This window comes from Cucurbita pepo, chromosome LG16 (genome assembly GCF_002806865.2).
Source record: "Cucurbita pepo subsp. pepo cultivar mu-cu-16 chromosome LG16, ASM280686v2, whole genome shotgun sequence".
In the NCBI taxonomy this organism is placed as follows: domain Eukaryota; kingdom Viridiplantae; phylum Streptophyta; class Magnoliopsida; order Cucurbitales; family Cucurbitaceae; genus Cucurbita; species Cucurbita pepo.
In genome coordinates this window covers 3,981,667-4,006,841 of record NC_036653.1, presented here as the reverse complement: position 1 = coordinate 4,006,841, position 25,175 = coordinate 3,981,667, and the positions used below count along the sequence as shown (strand labels likewise).

Here is a 25,175-nt window from a genome sequence, read left to right as displayed (position 1 = left end):
CATTCCGTAACTTAGCTGGGACTTTCATCATCCAACATTTACAGCTAAATCCTCTATTCTCGGGTTGATTGGATTGTCTGATTGTTTTTTTTTTATTATTATTTTAAAAAATTTAGGAACATTCACAATTTACAACATATCTCTCATAGCAATAATAAGCCTGAGATATACTTTATCTTCACAATAATCTTAAAAGTTGGGCAGGATGGGTTGAGTTGAGTTGTAATCACATTTCCAAGTTGGTTAAGCTGACCCAACAAAAAAAAATAATAATAATAAATAATCTGTGAACTGACCTAAATTTTTAATTTTTAAAAAATTCAATTTAACCCAAATTGTATGATCCGGTTGGGCAGTCTAAGTTGATCAGATTCTCGAGTCATATACACATATTTAATAAGTTTTTTAGAAGATTCGAACCTCAGCTTGTTTCAAGCTATATGATTAAGATACTGTAAGATTATTTAGGTCACAAATAAACCGTCACGTTATTTTTAAAAAATTATTATGTTTTATAATATGATAAATTCGTGGATTATTTACATTAGTCGATAGATCAAAATATAAAGTTTAAAATGAGAGAGGAAAAAAAAATAAAAAAAAATAAAAAAAAATAAAAAAAAATAAAAAAAAGGGAAAAATAGAATGAGTCGGTTTCTAAACAACCGCCAAGCCACAACACACCTCTCACGGCCATTCTATCTTCTTCTTCTTCTTCTTCTTCTTCTCTCTCTCTAAGAACTCGGATTGGGAAACCCCTCGGGTGGATCACACAGAAGAATCATGGCGGTTGGTGTTCAATTTTTGTTTATTTTTTATGGTCGTTGTCTTCACTATCTGTTTGATTTCTGGCCATGTTATTTTCCGAAATTTTCATTCTGTTCTTGGGCGTGATTACTACTTGTTATCACTTAGGATTGAAGAAACGATCAGTTTGTTTCATTTTTTTTCTCCGTAGTTTTTTATGAACGAATGCGTGAATTCGTATTGAGGAGATGGAGAATGTGTACCTCCGGTGTCGTAATTTCATAATACTGGAATTTCGGAAGCTCCGAAACCGTCGAAATTCTTCTTTGATTTTGGTTACTTTTGTGTAATCGTTACAGTTTCTTTGTTTTGTTTATGGTGGTTGCAGATGAGAACGGTGAGAGTTACGAATGTTTCCTTGGGCGCGACGGAGAAAAATTTGAGAGAATTTTTTTCTTTCTCCGGTGAAATTGAATTTGTCGAAATGCGGAAGTAAGATTGATCTACTAATGTCTCTAAATTGTACTTCGTCTGTTTTTTTAGTTCGATTGGAAACTGGTGATGAGCAGTGGAATTCTTGCTCTTTTTTCTTCTCTTCATTTTGTTCTCCAACTGTTTGTCCATATGCATTTTCATTTATTTTCCTTTGTTTTCTTCTAGGGACAATGAGCAATTTCAAGTTGCATTTGTTACCTTCAAGGATCCGAAAGGGGCAGAGACATCGATTCTACTCTCGGTTCAAACCATTCTCTATTCTTCTCTTTCTTGATTTCGATTGTCTTTCTTCTTGGTCTGTAGATCATCTGAATGATTTTATTTTTAGTGTTCTTATGCATTTAAAGTTTCATCAGAAATCGTTTCCCGGCAAGTAGAAATTCTCTTCTGTTATGAAATCTGGCTCCAAGAAATGATATGTTTTGAAAATTACTTAGAACAGGGTTTTATTCTTCAGAAAAGAGAAGATTTAACAAGTTCAACGATTCAATATGGTTGCATAATGTGTTTAGTCGCTTTTGAATGCGTAGATGAATAGTTAAATTCTTTCTCATACATCTAAGATGGAAAAATACTTTAGTTCTTTCTCTCTCATTAAATAATCCCTCGGCTACCTCGACTGACCGAGAAAAGAAAGTGAAAGAAACTTCTTTCATTCATATGGATTTTGGTTTTTCTGCATCATATTTTCATCTGCTTTTTGTATCCACGGAGATAATTCTCACATAAGGATTCAGTAAATACCGGAAAGAAAATTGGATAAAACTCCAAAATAGCACTTTCTGTTCCATTTTTTCTTTCTCCTTATCATTCAGGAAAGACAAAAAAATTTCATAATAGCAAACATTCTCGAGAATTTCTCTTAGATTTGAACTCATAGTTGATGATAGAACTATAATAGATATCTATTATCGGTTTCCTACTCACACGAGCCCATATCCTTGCTTATGTTAACTTTTCCTAGAAGAAATTTGTGATAGAGGCTTTTTCTTGTTTCATCGACGAGAATTGGCCCTCTATCATCGATCGGGTGAGAGGAAAGAGACCTGTGATCTTACGTGACTAACTGTCTTGTGTCTCTCAGGGAGCTACAATTGTTGATCAGCCTATAAGCATTGTTTCTGCACCAGATTATAACCTTCCTGCTGTTGCTGCCAGTGACCCTCCAGCAGCGTCTGCTCCAGTATTTTCGATCTTTACCCTTAGCAGTATTTTCGATCTCGTTACGTCAAATCCTGACATGAATGAATGAATAATCGTGTTTCAGCAGGCTACAGAGAACACAGGCGCTGAAACTGCTGGAACTACTGAAACTACTGGAACTACTGGATCTGCAATGCAAAAGGCAGAGGATGTTGTTAGTAGCATGCTGGCCAAAGGGTTCATTTTGGGCAAAGATGCGCTCAATAGGGCGAAGTCTTTCGATGAGAGGCACCAGTTGACTTCGACAGCCTCATCGAAAGTCGCTTCTCTGGACCAAAAGATCGGCCTTAGCGAGAAAATTAGCGTTGGCACGACAGTGGTGAATGAGAAAGTGAGAGAAATGGATGAGAAGTTTCAAGTGTCGGAGAANTTTTCGATCTCGTTACGTCAAATCCTGACATGAATGAATGAATGAATAATCGTGTTTCAGCAGGCTACAGAGAACACAGGCGCTGAAACTGCTGGAACTACTGGAACTACTGGATCTGCAATGCAAAAGGCAGAGGATGTTGTTAGCAGCATGCTGGCCAAAGGGTTCATTTTGGGCAAAGATGCGCTCAATAGGGCGAAGTCTTTCGATGAGAGGCACCAGTTGACTTCGACAGCCTCATCGAAAGTCGCTTCTCTGGACCAAAAGATCGGCCTTAGCGAGAAAATTAGCGTTGGCACGACAGTGGTGAATGAGAAAGTGAGAGAAATGGATGAGAAGTTTCAAGTGTCGGAGAAAACCAAGGCGGCAGTGAACAATGCAGGATCAGCCATAATGACTAACCGCTATGTCTCGACCGGGGCTTCGTGGGTTTCCCAGACGTTTCAAAGAGTCGCGAAAGCAGCTGTAGATGTTAGCCAGAAAACGAAGGAGAAGATGTTAGCTGAGGATCAACAAGGGAAACATGGGACTCCAAATGTGAAGCCGTGAGCATCCCAATGTTTGGCCAAAAACAATGTGAGGACCAATTCTTAGCTTGCTCTACTTTCATCTCAGTTGTCTGTCTGATATACTTTTAATGCTCTATTTTAGTTTAGTATTAGGGAGTGCGTACACACAAATAAGCTTACATTACATGCTTATGTTGTAATTCAACCATATGAAAACCATTTATGCTATGTGATAAAGAATCCATGAATGAGAAAAAAAAAAAAAAAAAGAGCTATTTTTTGTTTCTATTGTAGATGGAATACTCGCTTTCGAGACGGTTTCTAATCATCTTTGTCGAAAACTTTTATGGTTTCATAAGATCTTCCTAACCATGATTCGAACATGAATTCAAGATTTATGGAAGTCTCTTAAAAGAAAATACACGGTAAGGGAACCTTATACAAAACTTACATGTTACCTTCACTTCCTCTGCCACGGCATTTGTGGCTCTAGCTCGGAAGTATTGTTCAAGGTCGAAGATAAAGTTCTCTAGAGCCTTGGCATCTCAAACATCACAGAAGGGTTTGGGCTCTGGAACCTTTATCTTGTTAAATCGTGCTACACCCCCAGTTGGGGTTTGGTCCATTAACGATAGGTCACTCCATGATAGATCTGGAGTTTGAGGAGTAATACTAGCATCTTTAAATACCATTGATCATCGTATACACAATTTGTTTATGATCAAACCATAAATTAAGTTATTTTCGGCCAGTAAAAGGGTCAAGCTCTATTGTTCAAGTATTTCAACCAGTAAAAGGGTCCAGGATCAAGCTCTATTGTTCAAGTATTTGTTTATGATCCTAACTAAGCTCTATTGTTCAAGTATTTGTTCAAGTATTTGTTTATGATCCTAACTAAGCTCTATTGTTCAAGTATTTGTTTATGATCCTAAGTTATTTTCGGCCAGTAAAAGAGTCAGATTCTATTGTTCAAGTTTTGGAAAGGCATATGATCATCTTTATATAAAATATAAAGTTTATCTAGACTCATAAAGAGAGATTAAATACTTTGTGTTCTCATTATATAAAATATTCTACTCATTATATAAAGGTATTCTACTTGTATGTCTCCATATACATTATTTTGTAATAATTATAAAGTGAGTTGTATTAGTATTGTTATCACGATAGAACATTCAATGTTATCTATACATACAAACCGTTTGCTTGAACATATTATCTTGTAGGTCAAGCATAATTATTCAAGATTACACTGATAATCTTACCTTTGTTACACCATGAATAATATTAAATTATGAGGTTTTAAGACAATTCTAACATTATCAAGATTAAACATTCAACTTTATTTATGTATTATAGTCCATTTAGATTATTACTCGTCATTAATTACAAGACTTTGTGACATAAATCCTAACAGAAGAAATCAACAAGACGATGAAATTTGTTTGATTTATCTTCTTGTATGTTTGCCCATAACCAATGAATTTGATTTTATTGATTTCACGATCTAAACAATTATTTCATAGTCCAGTCTTATGCAAATTCATTGTATAAGATATTCATATATTAAATAATTTGTAAATTTTGAAATAAGACATCTAATCTTTATTCATATACTATAAATATTTTAGGTTATAATCAACCCCATGCAATTCAATATTATACTATCGTTCAATTGTAAATAAAATAATAAAAATTACTAATAAAATTAAATTATTAATTACCAGACTTTAGTAATTAAAATTGGTTTGTTTTAAAACAATTTTGACACTTTCATAATTATTTTTTGAATATTAATTTTCAATCACTCTTATAAATAATTTTTAAGAACTTAATTTTTTAAAAATATTCAAATTAAACTGCAATAATTCTAGAAATTAAATAAATTAAAATTTTTTGCGCTAATATTTTATTTTTTATTAAAAATAAAAATTTGAAAAAAATTTAAAATAAGTACCATTGAATTTGATCCGAAAAATACATTGTTCTTGGCTGAGTAATTCGCGCAGGAGCTCCAGAGAGAATCCATACTTCGCCTCCTTGATGAAAGCTTCAGTCGTGGTGGGCTTGTTCTCGAGTCTGATCTAAGATTCTGGGTGCCGATCGTCATCTAAATGCAACATAAGCATAATCGTCATTCAACGCCTGGTAATGTTTTTTTCCTTTTTAATGTCTTTGATTCTTCCTTTCCAGAAAATAATAAGTTCTTTTGCCAAGCGTCTCGCAAGTTTCTTTCAAGAACTCCGTTTATCTGGAATACGATGAAGGACTCGGATTGGTTAATTCAAAGTTGAATAGTGGGGAGTTAAGTTCGCATTATATGTTTTCTAAGAAATCGGTGTTTTCGGAAGCTGTAATGAAATTACATGGTAGGACTGTTTTGCAGTGAGGGCTTCTTGGATTGGTTTATCCTTTTATTTTGATATCTTTGTTAATTGGCTTGTTCTGAACTTTGGAGGTTGATTGATCAATTTTGAAGCGGTAATAAAATAACATGGTATAAGAAAACGTTCTACAGTTAATAATTGGGTATATTCACGATCTATTTTTTAGATTGATTAAGAGTCGTATGATACGTTGAGGATTATTGGGAGTGAGTCCCACGTTGGTTAATTTAGTGGAAGATCATGGGTTTATAAGTGAGGAATACTATCTCCATTGGTATGAGGCCTTTTGGGGAAGCCCAAAGCAAAGTCATGAGAGCTTATGCTCAAAGTGGACAATATCATACCATTGTGAAGAGTCTTGAGTTGAAAATTATGCTTACAAACACTAGTTATATCTATTGATTTCTTTGTTTTATTGTCTTCCTTTTAGGAGTGCTTTCAAATTCCAATCAAGTTTTGAACTAAAGGAAGTTTTTGTTTTTAAGATTTGGTTAAGAATTCAAAGATGAAAGATATTGTAAGGAAATTGTGAGAAAACAAAGCACAATATTTAAAAGCAAAAAACCAAATCGTTATCAAATGGGATCAGAAAATTGAATTCCTAAATGACATTCAAAAGGTTCTTTGTGTGTTCTGCAAAGAAAATGCAGCAAAAATCTAAATTTTTCTGTATATCATAATCTTGAATTTGAGGAAATGGCTGCTATGTCATTCATTTTATCTTTGTTCTTTTCCTTCTGTAGTTACTGTTTCTGAGTTCTAATTTGAGTTATTCCTGTTCTATGTAGGATTTCAATTGCTTGAATTAGAATTTGGTATCTGGTCCAGCAATAGCCTTGCTGGACTTCAATATTAGAGGAGTGCATTTTATAGACTAGGATTGGATGGATCTGACATGGCTGAGTGCCATTGTAGTTGGGGCCAGCTGCCTTGTTTTGGGATACTGTATTGGTTCGAAGTATCCTCCTCGCATCTTTATCAAAGCTAGATTAGCCAAAATCAACCAATCCAGCAGAAATGGGAAGAAGGATAAGCCTAAAGAGCCATTGGAGGTCGAAAATTTGGCTGACATTCTCGATGACTTCAAGATGGTCTGCCTCTCTGTTTCTCTCTTGCTGTCTATTGGAAAATCATTCTCGACGACTTTAAGACGTTCTCTCTTTTACTCTCTCTAAAAAAATATAACAACATTTCACTCTGTCTCTTCAGGTTTTAGTTGTGAGAAATGATTTGAAAATGGGAAAAGGAAAAATTGCTGCTCAATGCAGGTATTTTATTACCATCTTGTGGCTCCTCTTTCATTACTGATGTCTTTAATGCTAAAAATGATAGAAGTTTTAAATTTTACTGTTGCTTGCATACTATGAATGCTGGAGTTGGTTTTTATTAGAAACTAGTACTAAGAATTGGGCATATAATGTTTGGAAGTTTAGGGTAACAACCCACTGCACGCCTGGTATAGTAAATTTATTGCAAAGATTTATAAGTTTAACTAAAATTATAACTAAAAGTATCAATGACTAACATAAGAGGTTTTGGATGATAATAGGCTGAAAGTCAAAGTTGTCACAATGCAAAATTTTGGATGATAATAGTGCTTCTATTTTTTGAAATATTGAGGAAAATTATTGATGAATGGAATCTATAAAACAACAGCAAAGGTGCTAATGGGAAGAATCATCCTCGTAAATAAAATTTCATGATAAAAGAAAGATGTATTGATGATGCACCCTTTTCACCTTTTTCTCAATCTCCAGACCAACCTGCTTTACTGTCAATCCTATAGCGAAAAACTATCGATCCACTTTATCATACACAACCTTTTTCTTTCTTACATCACTTTTCTTCGGGTGCCCCTTTTCTTTACTATGAGGGTTACTCCAGGGAATGGTGGAGTCCTGAGAAAATTACCCTCTGAATTCCAGTCATTTATGAGATTAGTTTACTGTATAAGGAGGGTTCTTTCGTCCATCACTGTCTAGGTGCTCTACTTTTGGTTGATCTCTCAACGGCGCTTTCTGGACACCTAATTTGAAGATTTATTGTCTGGATTTTTTGCTTGGTTGGTTGATAGTTGAATAATAGACAATAGGCATAATGAAACCATCAGTTAAATTTATTTAGTTGGAATATTGTAGCATACTTGTAGATTCTGAGTTTTATGGCCTTTTTTGTTTTTTTTGTCCTTGGTAATGTGTGGTATCCTATCCTTCCACCACATTAAGGTATACAGATACCTTTCAATCCTCATGGCAAATTGCGATGGACATAACAGTTATGCTAAAACTTGGTTGAGCTTGCATGGGTGCAGTTTAACTGAAGGGATTTTAATGATAAGGAAGAAGAATGTCAGAAATCTGTGGTACAAAGGCATATAAGTGGAATATGCATTAAACACTCCCTATGCATAGCTCCCTATGCATAGCTCTGATACCATGTTAGGAACCACGACCCTTTACAAATTCTGATACAAGTACTGCCTTTTTACTTGTTTAAAAATTAAATGATTGAGAATTGAGCCTAGGAATCTAATTTCGTCAAACCTTTGCACAGTGAACTTCCCATTTTCTTAATGCTGTAAATTATATTTGGACTAGTTTCTGATCCACTTAACTTGCTTTTGTTAGTCATGCAACTTTGGGTCTCTATAAGAAGCTCCATTATCGTGCACCAAAAGCGTTGAATAGGTACGTATTTACAGAATCGCCCTCCCTATTATTAATGTGCATCCCATACTTCGTTCCCTGTACATTTATTTGATTTTATTTACATGTAGGTGGGAAATGTGTGGACAACCCAAGGTGGTACTGAAGATAGAAAGTGAGGAAGACATGCTAGTCTTGCAAGTAACAATTCCACTATGATTTCCTTTCTTAAAAGTTCATTTTATGGTATCTAGCTGATTTTTGTTATATGAAGTTTTCCCTAATATAATCCGATCGCGCTTTTCTATATCTCATCTATTCTTTGAGGCCTTTCGTAATTCTTGCATTTTTTCAAACTTTTATATATTGTTGTTCATCAGGAGAGGGCAAAATCATTGAAGCTACCAACCCATATTACCATTGATGCCGGAAAAACTCAGATTGCTCCAAGTAAGTTATATGAAATTCACCCAAGTAGATCGACTTTTTCACCGTAAATTTATTAACTTCACTAATTTTCACTTTTTTATCTTTCCAGATTCAAGAACGGTGATGGCAATTCTTGGTAAGTAGATTTTTTCCATGCAACCTTTAGCTTAAAGGGTAGATCTACATAACAATTTCATTTTGGTGCTATGTAAAATTAGTATAAACTAATTTGATTCATCCAATGAATATAATGGTGTACACTTTTTGCTTCACAAATTACAGGTCCTGTTGAAGTGGTTGATGATGTAACTGGTGGGTTAAAACTTTTGTAGTTTTTAAATTCTTGCCTGTTATCATCTCAAACCACTTGAAAGACTTCAATTCTCAGAAGGCTCTGCAAAATCCACCATGCTTGGACATACTACACGGTATAAAACTGATATATTCATAGCTGAGCTATCATGAAACTGAATACTATTTCCCATTTCCGACAACCACGACGATAGTAACGATCTAAGTTAAACTATTTATATGGAATCGAGTCTGAATCTATAGAGCAGAACAGTTAGGAAGTTCTTGGATTACCTTGTTTTAGAACACTAAATTGGGTTCAAACCTGTTTGAAGTTTTTGATTTCACAGATTGGTCTCTACTAATTTGTTTCTATTGCATTCTCTTAAAGATTTACTTTTGGTTGTCTGAGAAATTCACATAAAAATATACACACCCACATCTCCAAGGAAGATGGTGTAGAAAAAGAATGAAAACAGAGCTTGCTCTTTAGACCTCTTCCCCCACCAAAAATGAACTGATCAGATCAAGCTTTTGTTTCTATTGATCTGCAGCTGAAGTAGAAGCGTCTTCCCCACCATTGCCTTCAAGTTCATACAACTCTGAAACAAAATACTAAAAATCAACCTCAGAAAAACCCGTTAAATTGACAAAATACCGAACCAAAACTAGAGTCTTGCCTCGAATTTCTTCCCGGATTTTCGTAGTTTCGATCAAATAACTTGATAGCATAGACTTCCTGTTCTCGAAGTAATCAGCTGCAGCTTCCACATAACGTATGGCCTCACTCAAAAACAGACTTCGCGTTATCCCGCATACGGTACAGTTCGTAGAAATTCCTACAAACAAAACATCCAACTCAAAAACAACAAAACAAAAGAAAAACACCACCAAAGAAGAAACACAACAATCCGAGCCAATGTAGTAGTAGTACCATGAAAAATGCAGGTGGAGTATGTATTGCAGCGATGGCACATGAGGAAGGCCAAGTACCGGTCTCTGGTGCAGAAGCCACACTGGACGGTTCCGATGCTGCTCGCACACTGCTGCAAGCCAGACACTCTTTTCTCCAGCTTTCGGCGACTGGCTCTATAATAAGCAACATGGGTGATGCAGGAGGCCATGATGGCGTAATGAGACGTGCAAGCGACGAAGTCCCCAGGGGATGCCATCATTTCTTGGCAAATATGGATGGCCTCTTTGCAGAGAAGTTCTTCAAAGGGAATTAGAGGTCGTCTTTCGAGAAAGGAGTAGCGTTTTGCGGCGATTAAGCCATAAGGAAACCATTCTCCAGCAGCAAAGTTCACTGCCTCCGCACAGTTGAAACCTGCAGCATAAACAGTTCAAATGTATGCAGAGCTAGAGTAGAAGAAACAAAACCAGGAAAAACTCACTCACCATGGCTAAATCCAGCATGGTATGCTCTCGGGAAGGTGATCACGAACTCTCCAGGCATTTGGACAGCCTTAAACACTGAAACATTGTGTTTCATGAACAATGATGGAGGCAGCATGGTTGTTTTTTCAGCAAGAACCTGAGCAGCCCCATCAACATCATAGCTTGGCAGCACATCATCCAAATACACCTCATCATATGCTACTTTCTCGAAGTCATTTGCTTGGCTCCCGGGAACTGCGTACCAAGTTTTCGGCGCACCCGAGTGAAGATAATTTATACTGAAAATCAAAACGTAAACGTATAGCATAGCTTAGCATACATACATAGTTATAAAACTGATAGATATATCAACGAACCAACCTGTATAAATAATGGTCTTCTACATGCCAAGCAAACGTACTACACACCATCCCAATATACAACATTGGATGTGTAATGCCCTATAATTAATCAAACATCTACACGTTACGACCTCCATTACACATCTAAAAACTCAACTAATAGAACTCGAGAGTCATTCTCTACTTACAGGGATTTCCTCTTCAAGATGACGTAATATTGATTCGGGTAGACGGGGAAGTTTCTAAGAGACACAAAAAGAAACAAGAACGAATAAATTGCTGTTAAGAATTCAAATACGGATTCGTGGGTTTTAGAGTTCAGGGTTTACGAAGAACACGAGACCTTCAAATTCCATTTGCTTTGTCCGAGTTCATCGGATTTGGAAAACGCACTACCCTCAACATCGACACCATATTCAACAGAGTGATGAATACCCCAAGCCATTTCTTGCCAAAATTCCCTTTCGAACATCTTACAAGAAAGACAAGCCAAAGAAGAATAGTTCTCAACAAACACTTGGTTCGCCATATTCTCAAACTCCTCATACTTATACTGTCTGCAAAACACCCAACACAAACCCATCTTAACATAAATCCAAACACACCCAAAACTTGAAATTCCAACACAACAAACACAACCTTCCTCTTTTATAGTACAAAATCTTGTCCTCCATTGTCGTCCATGTCGCATATTTAAGAGGCTGCACAGAAGGTTGAAACTTGAAATTCTGCACTTCTCTCTTCAAAACAAGGCTTGCAGGAACAATGTCATTGAGGGGACAAACAATCTTGCAAATCCCTGAGATTTTAAAGATGTTCAGACAAGAAACAAGAACACAAGTAATGACAATGGCGGCTCGTACCATAATTTGAGGCTTTAGGAGAAATCTTGTTCAAATAAGCAAAAGGGTCCTCGAAATCCTGCCTTGAAGGTCGAAAAACAGGGCACTCGCTGAGTTTATTAGTCCAATTATGATCATTCACGTTGATTCCATACAACATTCTGGGTCGTCTGGAATCATCAGGCTGTGGCATTTTGATTCTTCTTCTTTTTTTATGCGGATTTGAATTCGCCGTATCCATTTGTTATATGGGTTTTTGATTACTGCAGAGATTCATCAGTTTATCTTGAAAAAAAAAGATGAAATCCAAGATGGAAGCAAGAACGAAGAGAAGTACCGGCGAATGGAGAATTTTGGGTTCTTTTTATACGTTACTAGAAGAAGAGATTGTTGATGATGTTTAGTTGCATGGGATTTAAAAGGTGTAGTAATTCGGGACATCATATGATCCAGTGGAGCATTCTTTTCGTGTCCAATTGAAATTAAATTTGACGATAATGTCGTGTTTTATATATACGAACTTAACTCTAGATTTGATTTGGAGCTCGACTTGGCCCTTTTCGAGCTTGTCTCTGATACTCATGTTGTTCTTGTTAGTTCTGTCTTGTTTATGCCTAAGTTTGGTTTTAACACACACTCTTGTTAGTGCGTTGGATCATGCACCGTTCTCCTTGGTTGCATCTTGACACTTGTCTATCTTGGCCCTCACATGGTTTGATGGACACCACTCACATATCACCTTCGGTTTGTCTGCATGTGAGTTCTCAACCTACTCTCTTCTTACTATGGTTGTGACATTCTCCCCCATTTAACTTAGTCATATCCTTGATGATTTTTTTTTTTTTTGGTACAATCACATTATAGATTGTGACATTCTCTTATACTTGATCTTGACATTGTCTCAATGACAATCCGAAGTTTGGACTGGCTACTAATTGACCTACTAGAAATAATCGTGCTTCAAAACGAATATGAAAATTGCACACTATTTATGATTTATCCCTCTTTTGAACCTATTCTTGTGCCCAACTCTAGGACTCGACTGCTAAGACTCGCAATGTAGATACAACAAAGCTTCTGATCTGATGCCTCTTGGTCATATTGCTTAACTTACTGATGCCTTTAAGTTAGTTTGGGATAAACTCATGTTGCTTCTTGACCATATTTCTCATTTTAGTGACTCCTCGTCATTTGTTTGGGAAAACTTGCTACAACATAACAATGACACTTCTCTGGGTCAATAATCATATTTTCTAAGTGGCACATAACGGTGCATCCCTCTAGGTGAATCTCGCAAGCCAACCATGAAATTCTTCTTCATGGCACCAACCCTTGTGGTAGTGAAGTCGGGAAGCTAGTAACGTAGGCCCTTTCCCTTTGTTTGCACTGCACTTCAGCCAACTCTTAACTTAGCCACCTTCATGTGGCAACCGGTGTACTGATGCTTCTCTTGGTCTTATTACAGCTTCATTCTTCTTTGCCTTTACATCTAGTTTGGTGTTCCTTCTCGAGCAAATGTTGGTCTTGACTTTTCTCAGAGCACTTCTATACTATATGCAATCCATTCTCTCGATCTCTCCCCCCACTTAATTCAAGTGCTTTCTCATTGTGACGTTGTCCACTCATGAACTTGCATTGTGCACAATTCTGGCACTTAGCCGACATGTCTCATTGGACCCCTAACTTTTTTGCTTGCAACTATTAGAATAATTCCTCTTATGCGAATGACTCTTCTAGAAAACACCCTACCCAGTAATATCTTCTGATATTTGTTGCATGTATTTAGAACTCCATGCCCTTAGTAAATGAGTTTGTTTGTGCTTAGCTCTTCTCGAGCACGGAGTCTAGTTTCTTTGTAGTTTTCGAGATTTGCTTTTGCATGATCGAGGGGGCGAGCGAGACATTTTATGGTTGTTTTTTCAAGATTGATTTTGCCCGAAGAAAAGATAACATTGGGAAGAAGAAGAAGCATCGTAGATTAGTTTTAGTTTTTGTGTATTTATATTAACAATTGCTTAGTTTCATTTCACTTAGGCAGTTCGGATCTAGTCGAAGAATACATTTTCTGACGGTTCAACTCGACCTCTCGACTGATCTGGCTCGAGTTTGATATTTTTGGACCCTTTCAAGGTCAATTGACCTAGTTTGAGTATCGTACATTCAAACCATTTCCTAGCATTTTTTCTCTTTGAGAGACATTTTTTTTCACACTTTCGAACGTGTTTAAGGTTAATTCAGCTACATTTTAGCTAATTAATTTTTTTTTTTGGAGCTAAGTTGATGCATAAATCCTCAGGGATAATTAAATTTCAATAAGCAATTTCAAGTTAGCATTAAGGGAGCATAATCACTTTGACGTAGATCAACCAAGTAAGTGCCTTCACTGATGGTTTAATTAGATGACTTAAAGGAACTATATATTATGTTATCGATGTTGTATAATGCATGAACCTCCATATGACACGCCATGTAAACTATATTAATATATCCCGACATTAAAAAACCATGTATATGGTCATTACAACAATCAATATAATATCTAAATCTTATATCAGTCCATTTTAACAACTATATATTTAACTAATTGGTCATNCCATGATTTTAAGGTAATCAATAATAGAATCAAAACCTCAAACAACCAAATAAAAACAAGTTAAATTTAAGAAAGACCATTTGAAATAAAATATATACATCAAAATGTAAACCCTATGGATAAGGACAAATGAATTAAGAAGAACCCAAAGTATGAAGAAGAGTGAGGAACAAGGGAAGGGTCCAAGAAGAATTGGGTTTGGGTAGCAAAGTGAAAGTGAAAGTGATATCCAATATACAATTTGGTTGGCCACAAACCCAAAAAATGCACCAATTTAAGAGGAAGACAGCCATGCGTGACAGAAGCACTTACCTGTGATTTGCTCATGCACAACGATGGCATCCCCACGAGTGTTCAATCTGTTGGATGATGGAAGTCCCACATCGGCTAATTTAGGGAATGATCATAGGTTTATAAACAAAGAATACTCTCTCCATTGGTATAAGGCCTTTTGGGGAAGTCCAAAGCAAAGTTAGGAGAGCTTATGCTCAAAGTGGACAATATCATACCATTGTGGAGAGTCGAGTCGTGTTCGTCTAACACAATCTACGTTGCCATTTCAACTATTTAACCATATTTAAGATATTCATATGATCAAACAATTCAAATTGTATTGGACTTAGGTTAATTTTTTTTTTCTTGATTCAACAAATTTAACAAACCTGCAATTAGGGTTCGCAATTTAACTCAGCTCAATTGTACGAGTACTCGTTTAGGTAATTTTTTTAAATGTTAAAAATGAATAAATCCAACCTAACCGGGAAATAAATGTTGGGTTGTGTTGTGAACCCTATTTGAATCATTTGGATCATCAATTCAATCAACTCAAAAAAAAAAAAAAATGCTAATTCATTTGTCATCTCAACCCATTACATTGTGCTAAGGATTGTTGGGAGAGAAGTCCCACCAATGAAGCACTCTTGTATGGGTGTATAAACATCTCTTTAGTTGACGCGTTTTAAAACTTTGATGGAAAGTTCTGAACGGAAAGCCTAAAGATGACAATATCTATTAGCGGTGGGTTTGGACTGTTACAAATGGTATTAGAGCCAGAGCTAGAGCTAGACATTGAGCGGTGTGCCAGCGAGGACGTTGGACTCCCAAGGGGGTGGATTCTAAGATCCTACATTCGTTGGAGAGGATAACGAAATATTCCTTATAAGGGTGTAGCAACCTCTCCCTAATAGATGCATTTTAAAAACGTGAGACTGACGACGATACGTAACGAGCCAAAGCGAACAATATCTACTAATGGTAGACTTGGGCTATTACAATTTGATCAATAAGAAATGGGTAAATGACTAACGTCTCTTCCATCAACTAATCTTCACTTCTGATAGGAATAACAATCCTTCACCATGGTCGTATTGTCCACTTTGAGCATAAGCTCTCTTGACTTTACTTTTAATTTCTCCAAAAAGTCTCATGTCAATAGAGATAGTGTCGTTGACTTATATACCAATGATATTTCTCTTAATTAGCTAACGTGGGACTCCAACAATTCTCAATAATCTCATCCGTAAATATTCATGTTTGCCATGTTTTTGAATCAACCAACGACAACGACTAGAAACACAACAGGAATCGCACTTGGAGGGTGGAGCTCAAACACATCTCATACTGTAGCGTACTTTTGTCTCGATAACTCTACAGCTCCAAATAAATACTTTTTTCAAATAAATATCTGCCTAAAATTGACGTTAAACTTATGTTCAATTTTAAAAGTTAAAATTAAGTTAATTTAAATATAGTTCAATTATTTGATTGATAATCATATAAAGCGGAAGATATTTTTGCCATTTGCATCAAGCTCACACTTCCTTTTTGCATGCTCCTCGAGACGAGTGATTTGTAGCCTACTCGATCAAACGGGTGATTTTCTGGAAATACCATTTAATTTACCCGTGCCCGAAATATCTATTTTTATCTACCTAATTAAAAAACCACATTTATAATCAATTTATTATAATAATTGGTGCTCTTTTGTTTCCTCTCCTTCCACGACATTGACGTCCATAAAGTTCCATGATGGTAATTTTCTTAATATTAGAAATGAAAAGTATAAGTGTGACTAAAATTCGAGAAAGAACAGGAAAAAATGGTGACGAATAAAACAAAATAAAATTCATAAACACAGTGAACTAACTTGTAGACAACCTTGTCGACGACATCGTTAACAATCTTACGAAGAACGAAACTAAAACCGATATTGAAGAGGAAGTTGATAAGGATTTAGATGATATATATTCTATATATGTATACGTATATGTGTATATATATACTTGATTTTTTTGTATTAATTTAATAAAAAGAAACAAAACGTTAAAAGGAAACGTGGGATGGGCCGTTGATGACACAGAAACAATTATATATTAGGGCTTAAAAAGGGCAAAAAAAGCAGAGCAAAAACAGAGAGAATCATGGAGACGTGGTTCATCATCATCATTTCGCTCTGTTTCTGTTCCCTTCTGAACTCCATTTTTTCCCACTTCCGAAGCTCCACCAATCTCCCACCAGGCCCTCCTTCCATCCCCATATTCACCAATCTCCAATGGCTCCGCAGATCCCCTCTTCAAATCGAGTCTCTTCTCCGCACCCTCGTCGCCAAATACGGCCCCATCATCACCCTCCCCATCGGCACTCGCCCCACCGTCTTCATCGCCGACCGCTCTATCGCCCACAACGCCCTTGTTCTAAACGGCGCTCTCTTCGCCGACCGTCCACCTGCACTTCCCATCAGCAAGATCGCCTCTAGCAACCAGCATAATATCAACACCGCCTCTTATGGCCCACTCTGGCGCCTCCTCCGCCGTAATCTCACTTCCCAAATCCTCCATCCTTCCCGGGTTAAGTCCTACGCCCGTGCTCGCAGGTGGGTTTTGGATATTCTTATTGATCGGTTCCTCTCTCACTCCCAATTGAGAGAACCCATTTGCGTTGTGGATCATTTTCAGTATGCTATGTTTTGTTTGTTGGTGTTGATGTGCTTTGGAGACAAGCTTGAGGAATCCCAGATCAAGGAAATTGAGAACGTGCAGCGTAAGATGCTGGTAAACCTTGGGCTTTTCAACGCTCTCAATTTCTGGCCCAAATTGACCAAGATTTTCCTCCGAAAGCGCTGGGAGACGTTTTATGAACTCAAGAGGAATCGAGATGAAGTCACCATCCCTTTAATCGAAGCAAGAAGGAAGGCCATCGAAAACAGAGAAAACAGAGAAAACAGAGAAAACAGAGCAAACAGAGCCGAAGCTGAAGAAGAAAAAGAAGAATTCGTGGTGTCATATGTGGATACCCTTCTCGATTTGGAGCACCCAGACGAGAAGAGAAAGCTTACAGATGAAGAAATGTCCACACTAGCCTCTGAGTTCCTCAACGCCGGCACCGACACCACGTCCACGGCCCTGCAATGGATAATGGCGAATTTGGTGAAATACCCAGAAATCCAACACAAGCTTGTTGCTGAGATGAAAGGAGTAATGGGGGATGGAACAGGGGAGGAGGTGAAGGAAGAGGATTTGGGGAAGCTTCCATATCTGAGAGCTGTGGTTTTAGAAGGATTAAGAAGACACCCACCAGGGCATTTCGTGTTACCACACGCAGTGAAAGAGGACACGATGTTGGAGAATTACGTGATACCAAAGAATGGGAGTGTAAATTTCATGGTGGCGGAGATGGGTTGGGATCCGGAGGTGTGGGAAGATCCGATGGCGTTCAAGCCGGAGAGGTTCATGAAGGGCGGGGAAGAAGAAGAAGAAGTGGCGGGGTTTGATATAACAGGGAGCAAGGAGATAAAGATGATGCCGTTCGGCGCAGGGAGGAGGATGTGCCCAGGATTCAGTCTGGCAATTCTTCATTTGGAGTATTTCATAGCCAATCTGGTTTGGAGGTTTGAATGGAAGGCGGTGGAGGGAGACGGCGTCGATCTGTCGGAGAAGGTGGAGTTCACGGTGGTGATGGATAAGCCTCTGAAAGCCAACATAATCCCCAGGTCTTAAATTGAGGTTTGTGTTTATCTTATGAAATCATAGGGAAAATGTGTTTTATTTTATGTTTTAATTTAGTTTGTGACAAATATGAGGAGGTAGGGATTTAGAGTTCAGAAGTTATATTAATAAGACTTTATAGCTTCATAAATGGTCTTGTATATGATCTCTTATAGGATTAGGAATTTGACTTCCGTACATGGTGATCCTGGTGATCTCCATATCACATGGACACTATGCTACTCCTCATCACTTCTAAGAGCGAAGAAACACAAGTCATTTCAACATGTATTGTCCTTCCTCACATGCTTATTTGGAAAATTGGTAAGAAATCACCGGACATATAATTGTTAAAAGCAAAACACGCTTAACTTTGAAGTTTCTCTGATTGAGTCCATTGAGCTCATAGAAAAGAAAATTTATCTTGTTAGTATAAATACTAATTTTCAATTCTTTTAAGCTTCTTTGGTCATCCTATCTTTGGGATTGCTTTTATCTGACTACATGCTTAATTTTGGAGTTCATATGATTGAGTTGATTGAGCAACTCGAAAGGAAAATTACATATGATCTCAGTTCATTCATATACCCCATGTATTCAAAAACTTAAGAGATCACCCAGCATAGATTCTCCCAATGTAAATCACGCTTAACTATAAAGTTTTATGATTGAGTCACTGAAAAGATAGTTGTACGTTGTTGATATAGGTAGTAACATTTATTTTCTTTAAATCTTTCTTAGTCATCCTATCCTCAGGATCGTTATCATTTGGATATGGCATCGGTTCATTCATGTATCTCTCATTTACTCGGGTATCACATGTCCACAAATTTTTACTTTAGTTCATCCTCGAACCACATCTTACTCGGATCTGATACCATTTGAATTTGTTAAGAATTTATTCAAAGGGTGGAAATGACTAAAATAACATTATAGAATTTTAAGATGTTTCAAGACTTTGAGGACTCCAAAGGTTTTGGAACCTTGACTCACGAGAATTTCAGCGAGTGATGTAATTCTTGTACCCACCTCTTAGACACGCTCTTCCAAACCCTCACCTCTTAGACACGCTAGTGACTCCGAGCACACTCAAGGTAAGATGCTTACACTCGTAGTACTCATTGAATTTCCTTATTCACTGATAGAGAGTGATGTTAAGGGATATAAAGGAAGGTAATGTCGGATTTGGTTCTACAGGTCTTCGAACGCTTCAAACGCCATGGAAACAAGAGGACAAGCCGTAGGGAAGTGAATGAAGACAAATCTATACAGAGACACAACGAAGAGAAGAAACGAACGTCGTCAGGAGGAGAGAGAAAAATTAAAGGAAAAATCGTGAGAAGAAGGGTGAGGAAGATGAAGTCCATAGACTTCGTGTCGGATTTGGATTAGGTGCCCAATCGGATATCCAAAAGTCCAGTAGCCCAAACTCCTGCAGCCCAAATCACACACCTGTAGCCCAGATCCACAGCACGAGACCCACCTACAGCCAACATCACGACCCAACCCACAGAGGCCCAAACTGTCAGCCAGTGTTACAATCGCACTTTGATGGCAGCGGACTTGCGATTGTGCGGCACCCACTCCCCAGCAACAAGTGAGTTAAGCCTATTCGTTCTTGCGTCGCCTACGACCAAGCGACGTGTGCTCAAGCCTCTGGCCCCGGTTCAAGAAGAAAGTTTTAGAAAACGGAGGCAGAGAGATTTCGAAAGAGAGTTTTGAAAGTAAGATTTGAGAAGTTGGAAATGGTGTTATATGGGAATGTAAACAAAAAGGCAACAACAACTGCTTACTGCATATAACTATTGGGTAGGAAGAAGTTGACAACTAGTCATATCCCCTGTAGTACATTTTGGGGCATTTTAGCCCTTGCAGGTGTAGACACGATTTTGGTGAACGGTCATACACCCTCATACTGACCCAATATGAAATGGTAAAGACCTATCTAGGATGAAAGCATGTAAAAGGGGTTTGGAACAGGCATGCAACCATGGACAACACGTCCTGGACAAGCAAGACCGGGATATCTGTCATGCGGCCATTGACAACACGCCTTAGACATGCATGACCGTGACATCCTCCCCCACTCAATTGGTTGATGTCCCTGTCAACCGACCCGAACAAGCAAGACTAGGACATTCGTCATGCGGCCATAAGCAACATGCTTTGGACAAGCATGATCGTGACATCCTCTTCCACTCAATTGGTTGACGTCTCTGTCAACCGACTCGTTACAACTCTGTGTTGTAGGCTGATGTTGACTTTTATGTCTCTTCAATGTGTTTCCAGTTGATTTCAGTGTTGCGGAGTCTCGTTAATTCTGTAAGAAGCTATTGAAAACTGTTTCTTGGTTCGTTGGCTCTTGGCGTCTCCTTCGTCAAAGTTTCTCCTACATCTTTTGCTTTGTGATTCTTCTTCTTTGTGTGAGGTCGTGTCATCTCTCTGTGCTTGATGTCTTTTACTTCAGAAGAGTAGCGTTTCATGTTACTAATGTGGACAACAGGGCTAGTCCGCATCCATGAGAGCAAATGGATCCTATACGACGCGTTTCTGATCTTGTGAATAACTTCGACTAGTTCATAGTATTTTCTCACTAGTCTTCGACTCTTGTTGTTTTGATCTCGGAGTTGATCTGACCTCAACTTGATCAGAACTCTCTCTCCTTCTTGAAATTGTCGTGGTCGACGATTTCAACCGACCCTTCTCTTTCTCTATCTTGATGGTACTTCTACGTGACCATGTGTTGTTTCTGAGGTTTGTCTCTGTCTCCCTCCCTCAACGGCAGTGTTGGCTTGGTGTCTCTCTCTAACCCTTGGGTGATCACTAAAAGTTCTATTTGAGGGACTGATGGACCCAACTGTTAGTAAGTCATTTAGTTGCTCGTAGAAATCAACTACCTCGGGTTCAGACGTATGACATTCATTCGTGGCAGATGATTTTGCCCCTGATATGACATCAACCTTGCTATTTATCTTCCTAGCTGGAGATAAATACTTTGTTGACCGCGAGACTTTTGTTGAGGTTGACTCGCTCGAGCTTCCCTCTTCCGATACGGTAATGGTAGCGAGTGTAAGTTCATCACGACTTAGATCCTGCCTCAATTGTAGTGCTAACATCTTTTTCACCCTTCCTGGTTGGTGGGTGTTTGTCTGGATAATCGTCGGGTTTGACCCTGTTATTACTAAACTTTTTTCTAGGGGCATGGGGATGACTTTGTGTTCTAGTAGGAAGTCCATCCCTAACACGATGTCGAAGTAATCCATCTTGACTATCACAAAGTCGGTTCGTCCCGTCCAAGTCCCTAGTTTGATGGGAGTTCTCTGTGCAACTCCTAATACGGGTAGGCTATTGAATTGACAGCCTTCATCTTCCCTACATCCTGATGCCAAAGGATATTCAAATGTTTTGTTTCGATCTCCTTCATGAAGTTGTGGGTGGCTCCAGAGTCGACGATAGTGTTTCTGGTTGCTTTATGATTTACCCAAATCTCGACATACATAAGACCACATTCCACTAGCTCTTCTATCCCTTCCACTCTCTTCTGAAGAGCGGACAAGTACTTTAGCGCCCAAACACGGGGATATCCAACTGTAACGCCCGTAATTTTCTTTTAACCTAATTAGTGACGTCACCCATGCATACATAACTCATAGCTCATCATAAATACCCTTGGAAGAGTCTTTCATAAATACCGTTGTACGTATGCATGCGTTTAATTTATGTTAGAATTGTGTATGCCGGGTTTCGGGTGCTTGATGGACGAATTCGCCCCATTGAGCGCGAACTTCGTGCTCTGGGTGCTTGATGGAGGTCATCGCCCCGTTGAGCCGGTATGCCTAGTTTGCATGAATTACATACTATGATATTAGAAGAAGATTGCATGCACCCTCTGTTAATTGCTAGGGCCCATTTCTATGATAAGATTAGGGAATTTCTGTTAGGAGCGATATGTCGCTCTGGACAGACTTAATTTTACCCTAGAAACTTAGCGGTTTACCACGGCAAGAAAGTACCTAGGAGGGTTCATAGATTGCTAGCGTGAGAACGGTATCTATAGCTTCGTGGGAGGACCAAGGGTCCCTGATCAGTCCTTACTGCTCTTAGCCATTTCGCATGGGAAATGTGTCCCCACGTCGTACAGCCCATTAGCTGCATGGGAACGGGTTGGGTCGCGCCCCCCATAGGAGGACTATATGGGCGTAGGGGTATTCAGCACACCCCTAGGCTAGATACCATGTAGTTCTAGATAGCCATGTAGAGGTAGCGCCTCATAGAGAGATACCGACCATATCAGCTTGGCATAAGGAACCTCTAGGTGACTAATGAAAGGACGATGAACCGGTGAAACCCAAGGGGCAAGCCCCAAGAGACTAAGGTTAGAACCCGATGTCCTAGAACCGAATTAGGAAACCATGGGAGTTCTGTTAAATTAAGATGCGAAGAGAGCCTACAAGTAGGTGGCTTACTGAGTATAATTTTTATACTCATCCCGTTCTCCTTTATTTTTCTCAGGTGTTCGCTGGCTGCTGGTCAAGGTAGAGGAGCGTTGGAGAGCTGTACAGTCACAGAGGGGGTCGTTCCGGAGCGTCAGTCCCTTTTCGGTCTTTTAGAGTCTTTTGTATTTCATTTTATATTTGCAATTTCTTTTTTAATAATTAACAAACAAAATTTCTCTCTTTTGTTTTAATTCAAAGTATTTTATTTTTTATCTTTTTACTTTGGTTTTCTTTTCTTTTATTTTCCTTTTGTTTGTTTTCGATTTCGTCTTTTTGGTCACGATTCGATTTTTCGAAGCCTCGAAAATCGGGTCGTGACAGAAATGGTATCAGAGCCAATCACTGGACGATGTATCGGCCTTCTCGCTGTTCCCCAAAGGGGGGTAGACACGAGGAGGTGTGCCAGTAAGGACGCTGGCCCCAAAGGGGGGGTGGATTTGGGGGCGGTCCCACATCGATTGGATAAAGGAATGAGTGACAGCGAGGACGCTGGGCCCCGAAGGGGGGTGGATTGTGATGTCCCACATTAGTTGGGGAGGAGAACAAATCACCCTTTAAGGGTGTGGAAACCTTCCCCTAGCAGACGCGTTTTAAAGCCTTGAGGGGAAGCCCGAAAGGGAAAGCCCAAAGAGGACAATATCTGCTAGCGGTGGATCTGGGTCGTTACATTAAAACAGTCCAATAGATGTAAACTCCTAAAAATATCTCATCTCCAACTTCCATGGTGTCCTTAGCTCCGCCATCAACCGTACATTGGCGCCTTGCCTTTACCTAAAAAATGTAGGTAGCATGTGGCTTGAGTATTTTATGAAATACTCGGTAAGTCACCCCACTGGTGGGTATTTTATGAAATACTCAGTAAGTCACCCCAATGGTGGGTATTTTATGAAATACTCAGTAAGTCACCCCACTATTGGGGTTAGAAATGCAAACACATGCAACATATGAGTGGGACCTAACTTTTCATAAACTTTACATGGCCTTGGGGGCTCATTTTCACCACTTGTGGATGCTCGATTTTGCCCCATCTCTGAGGTTTCATCGCTATCAAGATCAAACAATCGTTCGGCAACAACATAGGTTGTGGAAAGGGATTGAACTCTTTGTTCGTAGAGTTTGGTTTTCACCCACAGCTTCAGCCCCATAATAAAATTGAAGATCTTGTCTGTCTCGGACATATCACGAATATCAAATATAAGCCCAGAAAACTGCCTAACATAGGTTGTGGAAAGGGATTGAACTCTTTGCCCGTATGCCTAAGCTCTCTTAGTTTTCTCCTAGCTATCATCTCGACATTTCTTGGGAGAAATTGAGAGTGGAGTTCTTGTTTCAAGTTATCCCAAGTGTCCATAGTACATCGACCATCTTGAATGTCCATGTACTTGGACCTCCACCATAACTTTGCATCGTCGGCTAGGTGCATTGTCGCCAACATTACCTTCACTTCCTCTGCCACAGTATTTGTGGCTCGGAAGTATTATTGATGGTTGAAGATAAAGTTCTCTAGAGCCTTGGCATCTCGAACCCCACATGAGGGTTTGGGCTCTGGAACCTTTATCTTTTTAAATCGTGCTACACCTCCAGTTGGAGTTTCGTCCCCCACCGCTCTCATAGTGAGGTTTAGTCTGGTGTCTAGATCAGCCACTTTGGCCCTGGCCATTCTAAGGGATTCTCTAAAGTCTTCAGACAAATCTGAGACCATTTGGACGATTGCCAGTTGAGCATTGTATAAGCCCTCGACGTATTCCTCCATTCGAGCAACAGAGCCCGTCGAAAAATCCCCTCGTTCAAAGATACTAGCTCTTGTGGCCTTGTCTTCTAGGGCCTCGACCCTAGTCATTAATTCAAGGATAGACATTGTTTCAAGGTGGCGTGCCTTCTCGTTGAACCTGTCGGATTTAGCGGACATCTCATTCATGCGAGATTCCAAAAGCCCCATTTCATCGGGAATTTCACTCATGCAGAGTAACTGTTCTTCGATTTTAGCTAATCGATCAGTCTGGGACTTGCCCAGTTGTTTCTTGGCGAGCATGTCTGCGTAATACTTTCCAAGGAGCCGAACTTGACTCTGATACCACTTGTCACAATCGCACTTTGATGACAGCGAACTTGTGATTGTGCGGCACTCACTTCCCAGCAACAAGTGAGTTAAGCCTATTCGTTCTTGCATCGCCTACGGCCAAGCAACGTATGTTCAAGCCTTGGCCTCGGTTCAAGAGACAGTTCTAGAAAATGGGGGCAGAGAATTTGAAAGAGAGTTTTGAAAGTAAAATTTGAGAAGTTGGAAATGGTGTTATATGGGAATGTAAGCAAAAAAGGCAACAACAATGGCTTACTTCATTGTAATGCCCCTAATTTTCTAAATCTAATTAGTAACATCATCCAGGCATATATAATTCATTACACGAAAGCTCATCATAAATAACCTTGGAAAACACAACAAAGT

At 38.8% G+C, this 25,175-nt stretch overlaps 4 protein-coding genes across 6 annotated transcripts; 3 read left to right on the top strand and 1 right to left on the bottom strand.

The window, feature by feature from the left end:
- The first annotated feature begins 679 nt into the window (after positions 1 to 679).
- On the top strand, positions 680 to 3,568 carry LOC111776951 (binding partner of ACD11 1-like). Of its 2 annotated transcripts, none has more exons than XM_023656374.1 (5): positions 680 to 789; positions 1,136 to 1,239; positions 1,408 to 1,483; positions 2,327 to 2,425; positions 2,879 to 3,568. In XM_023656374.1, the coding sequence occupies exons 1-5, from the start codon at positions 784 to 786 to the stop codon at positions 3,362 to 3,364; spliced, it is 771 nt and encodes a 256-aa protein (XP_023512142.1). In that variant the 5' UTR covers positions 680 to 783; the 3' UTR covers positions 3,365 to 3,568. The 2 variants fall into 2 exon arrangements, with proteins under 2 accessions (XP_023512142.1, XP_023512141.1); XM_023656373.1 differs by having other exon boundaries at positions 2,876 to 3,568.
- A 1,723-nt stretch (positions 3,569 to 5,291) lies between these two features.
- Positions 5,292 to 9,425, top strand: LOC111776730 (peptidyl-tRNA hydrolase 2, mitochondrial-like). Of its 2 annotated transcripts, none has more exons than XM_023656060.1 (8): positions 5,292 to 5,472; positions 6,500 to 6,802; positions 6,921 to 6,979; positions 8,339 to 8,398; positions 8,488 to 8,557; positions 8,737 to 8,806; positions 8,895 to 8,921; positions 9,068 to 9,425. In XM_023656060.1, exons 2-8 carry the CDS (start codon positions 6,596 to 6,598, stop codon positions 9,115 to 9,117), a joined length of 543 nt encoding a protein of 180 aa, XP_023511828.1. In that variant the 5' UTR covers positions 5,292 to 5,472; positions 6,500 to 6,595; the 3' UTR covers positions 9,118 to 9,425. The 2 variants fall into 2 exon arrangements, with proteins under 2 accessions (XP_023511828.1, XP_023511827.1); XM_023656059.1 differs by having other exon boundaries at positions 5,310 to 5,472; positions 6,627 to 6,802.
- An 8-nt stretch (positions 9,426 to 9,433) lies between these two features.
- LOC111776731 (lysine-specific demethylase JMJ706-like) lies at positions 9,434 to 11,921 on the bottom strand. Its single transcript, XM_023656061.1, has 8 exons — positions 11,679 to 11,921; positions 11,455 to 11,614; positions 11,159 to 11,372; positions 11,004 to 11,057; positions 10,835 to 10,914; positions 10,475 to 10,752; positions 10,011 to 10,403; positions 9,434 to 9,915 (listed from the first exon to the last, which is right to left on the bottom strand). The coding sequence occupies exons 1-8, from the start codon at positions 11,896 to 11,898 to the stop codon at positions 9,692 to 9,694; spliced, it is 1,623 nt and encodes a 540-aa protein (XP_023511829.1). The 5' UTR covers positions 11,899 to 11,921; the 3' UTR covers positions 9,434 to 9,691.
- A 4,714-nt stretch (positions 11,922 to 16,635) lies between these two features.
- Positions 16,636 to 18,384, top strand: LOC111776735 (cytochrome P450 89A2-like). The gene has a single exon (XM_023656066.1). It carries the CDS (start codon positions 16,671 to 16,673, stop codon positions 18,243 to 18,245), a length of 1,575 nt encoding a protein of 524 aa, XP_023511834.1. The 5' UTR covers positions 16,636 to 16,670; the 3' UTR covers positions 18,246 to 18,384.
- The last annotated feature ends 6,791 nt before the right edge of the window (positions 18,385 to 25,175 follow it).

Excerpts from the sequence above, each read along its gene's own strand:
- LOC111776951 (XM_023656373.1), top strand. Across the intron at positions 1,240-1,407 it reads GAATTTGTCGAAATGCGGAA|GGACAATGAGCAATTTCAAG; the intron begins GTAAGATTGATC and ends GTTTTCTTCTAG. Across the intron at positions 1,484-2,326 it reads AGACATCGATTCTACTCTCG|GGAGCTACAATTGTTGATCA; the intron begins GTTCAAACCATT and ends TGTGTCTCTCAG.
- LOC111776730 (XM_023656059.1), top strand. The coding sequence starts at position 5,439 with ATGCAACATAAGCATAATCGTCATTCAACGCCTG. Across the intron at positions 5,473-6,626 it reads TAATCGTCATTCAACGCCTG|TTGGGGCCAGCTGCCTTGTT; the intron begins GTAATGTTTTTT and ends GTGCCATTGTAG. Across the intron at positions 8,399-8,487 it reads GCACCAAAAGCGTTGAATAG|GTGGGAAATGTGTGGACAAC; the intron begins GTACGTATTTAC and ends ATTTACATGTAG.
- LOC111776731 (XM_023656061.1), bottom strand. The coding sequence starts at position 11,898 with ATGGATACGGCGAATTCAAATCCGCATAAAAAAAGAAGAAGAATCAAA. Across the intron at positions 11,615-11,678 it reads TCCTAAAGCCTCAAATTATG|GGATTTGCAAGATTGTTTGT; the intron begins GTACGAGCCGCC and ends TTAAAATCTCAG. Across the intron at positions 10,915-11,003 it reads ATCTTGAAGAGGAAATCCCT|GGCATTACACATCCAATGTT; the intron begins GTAAGTAGAGAA and ends GATTAATTATAG.
- LOC111776735 (XM_023656066.1), top strand. The coding sequence starts at position 16,671 with ATGGAGACGTGGTTCATCATCATCATTTCGCTCTGTTTCTGTTCCCTT.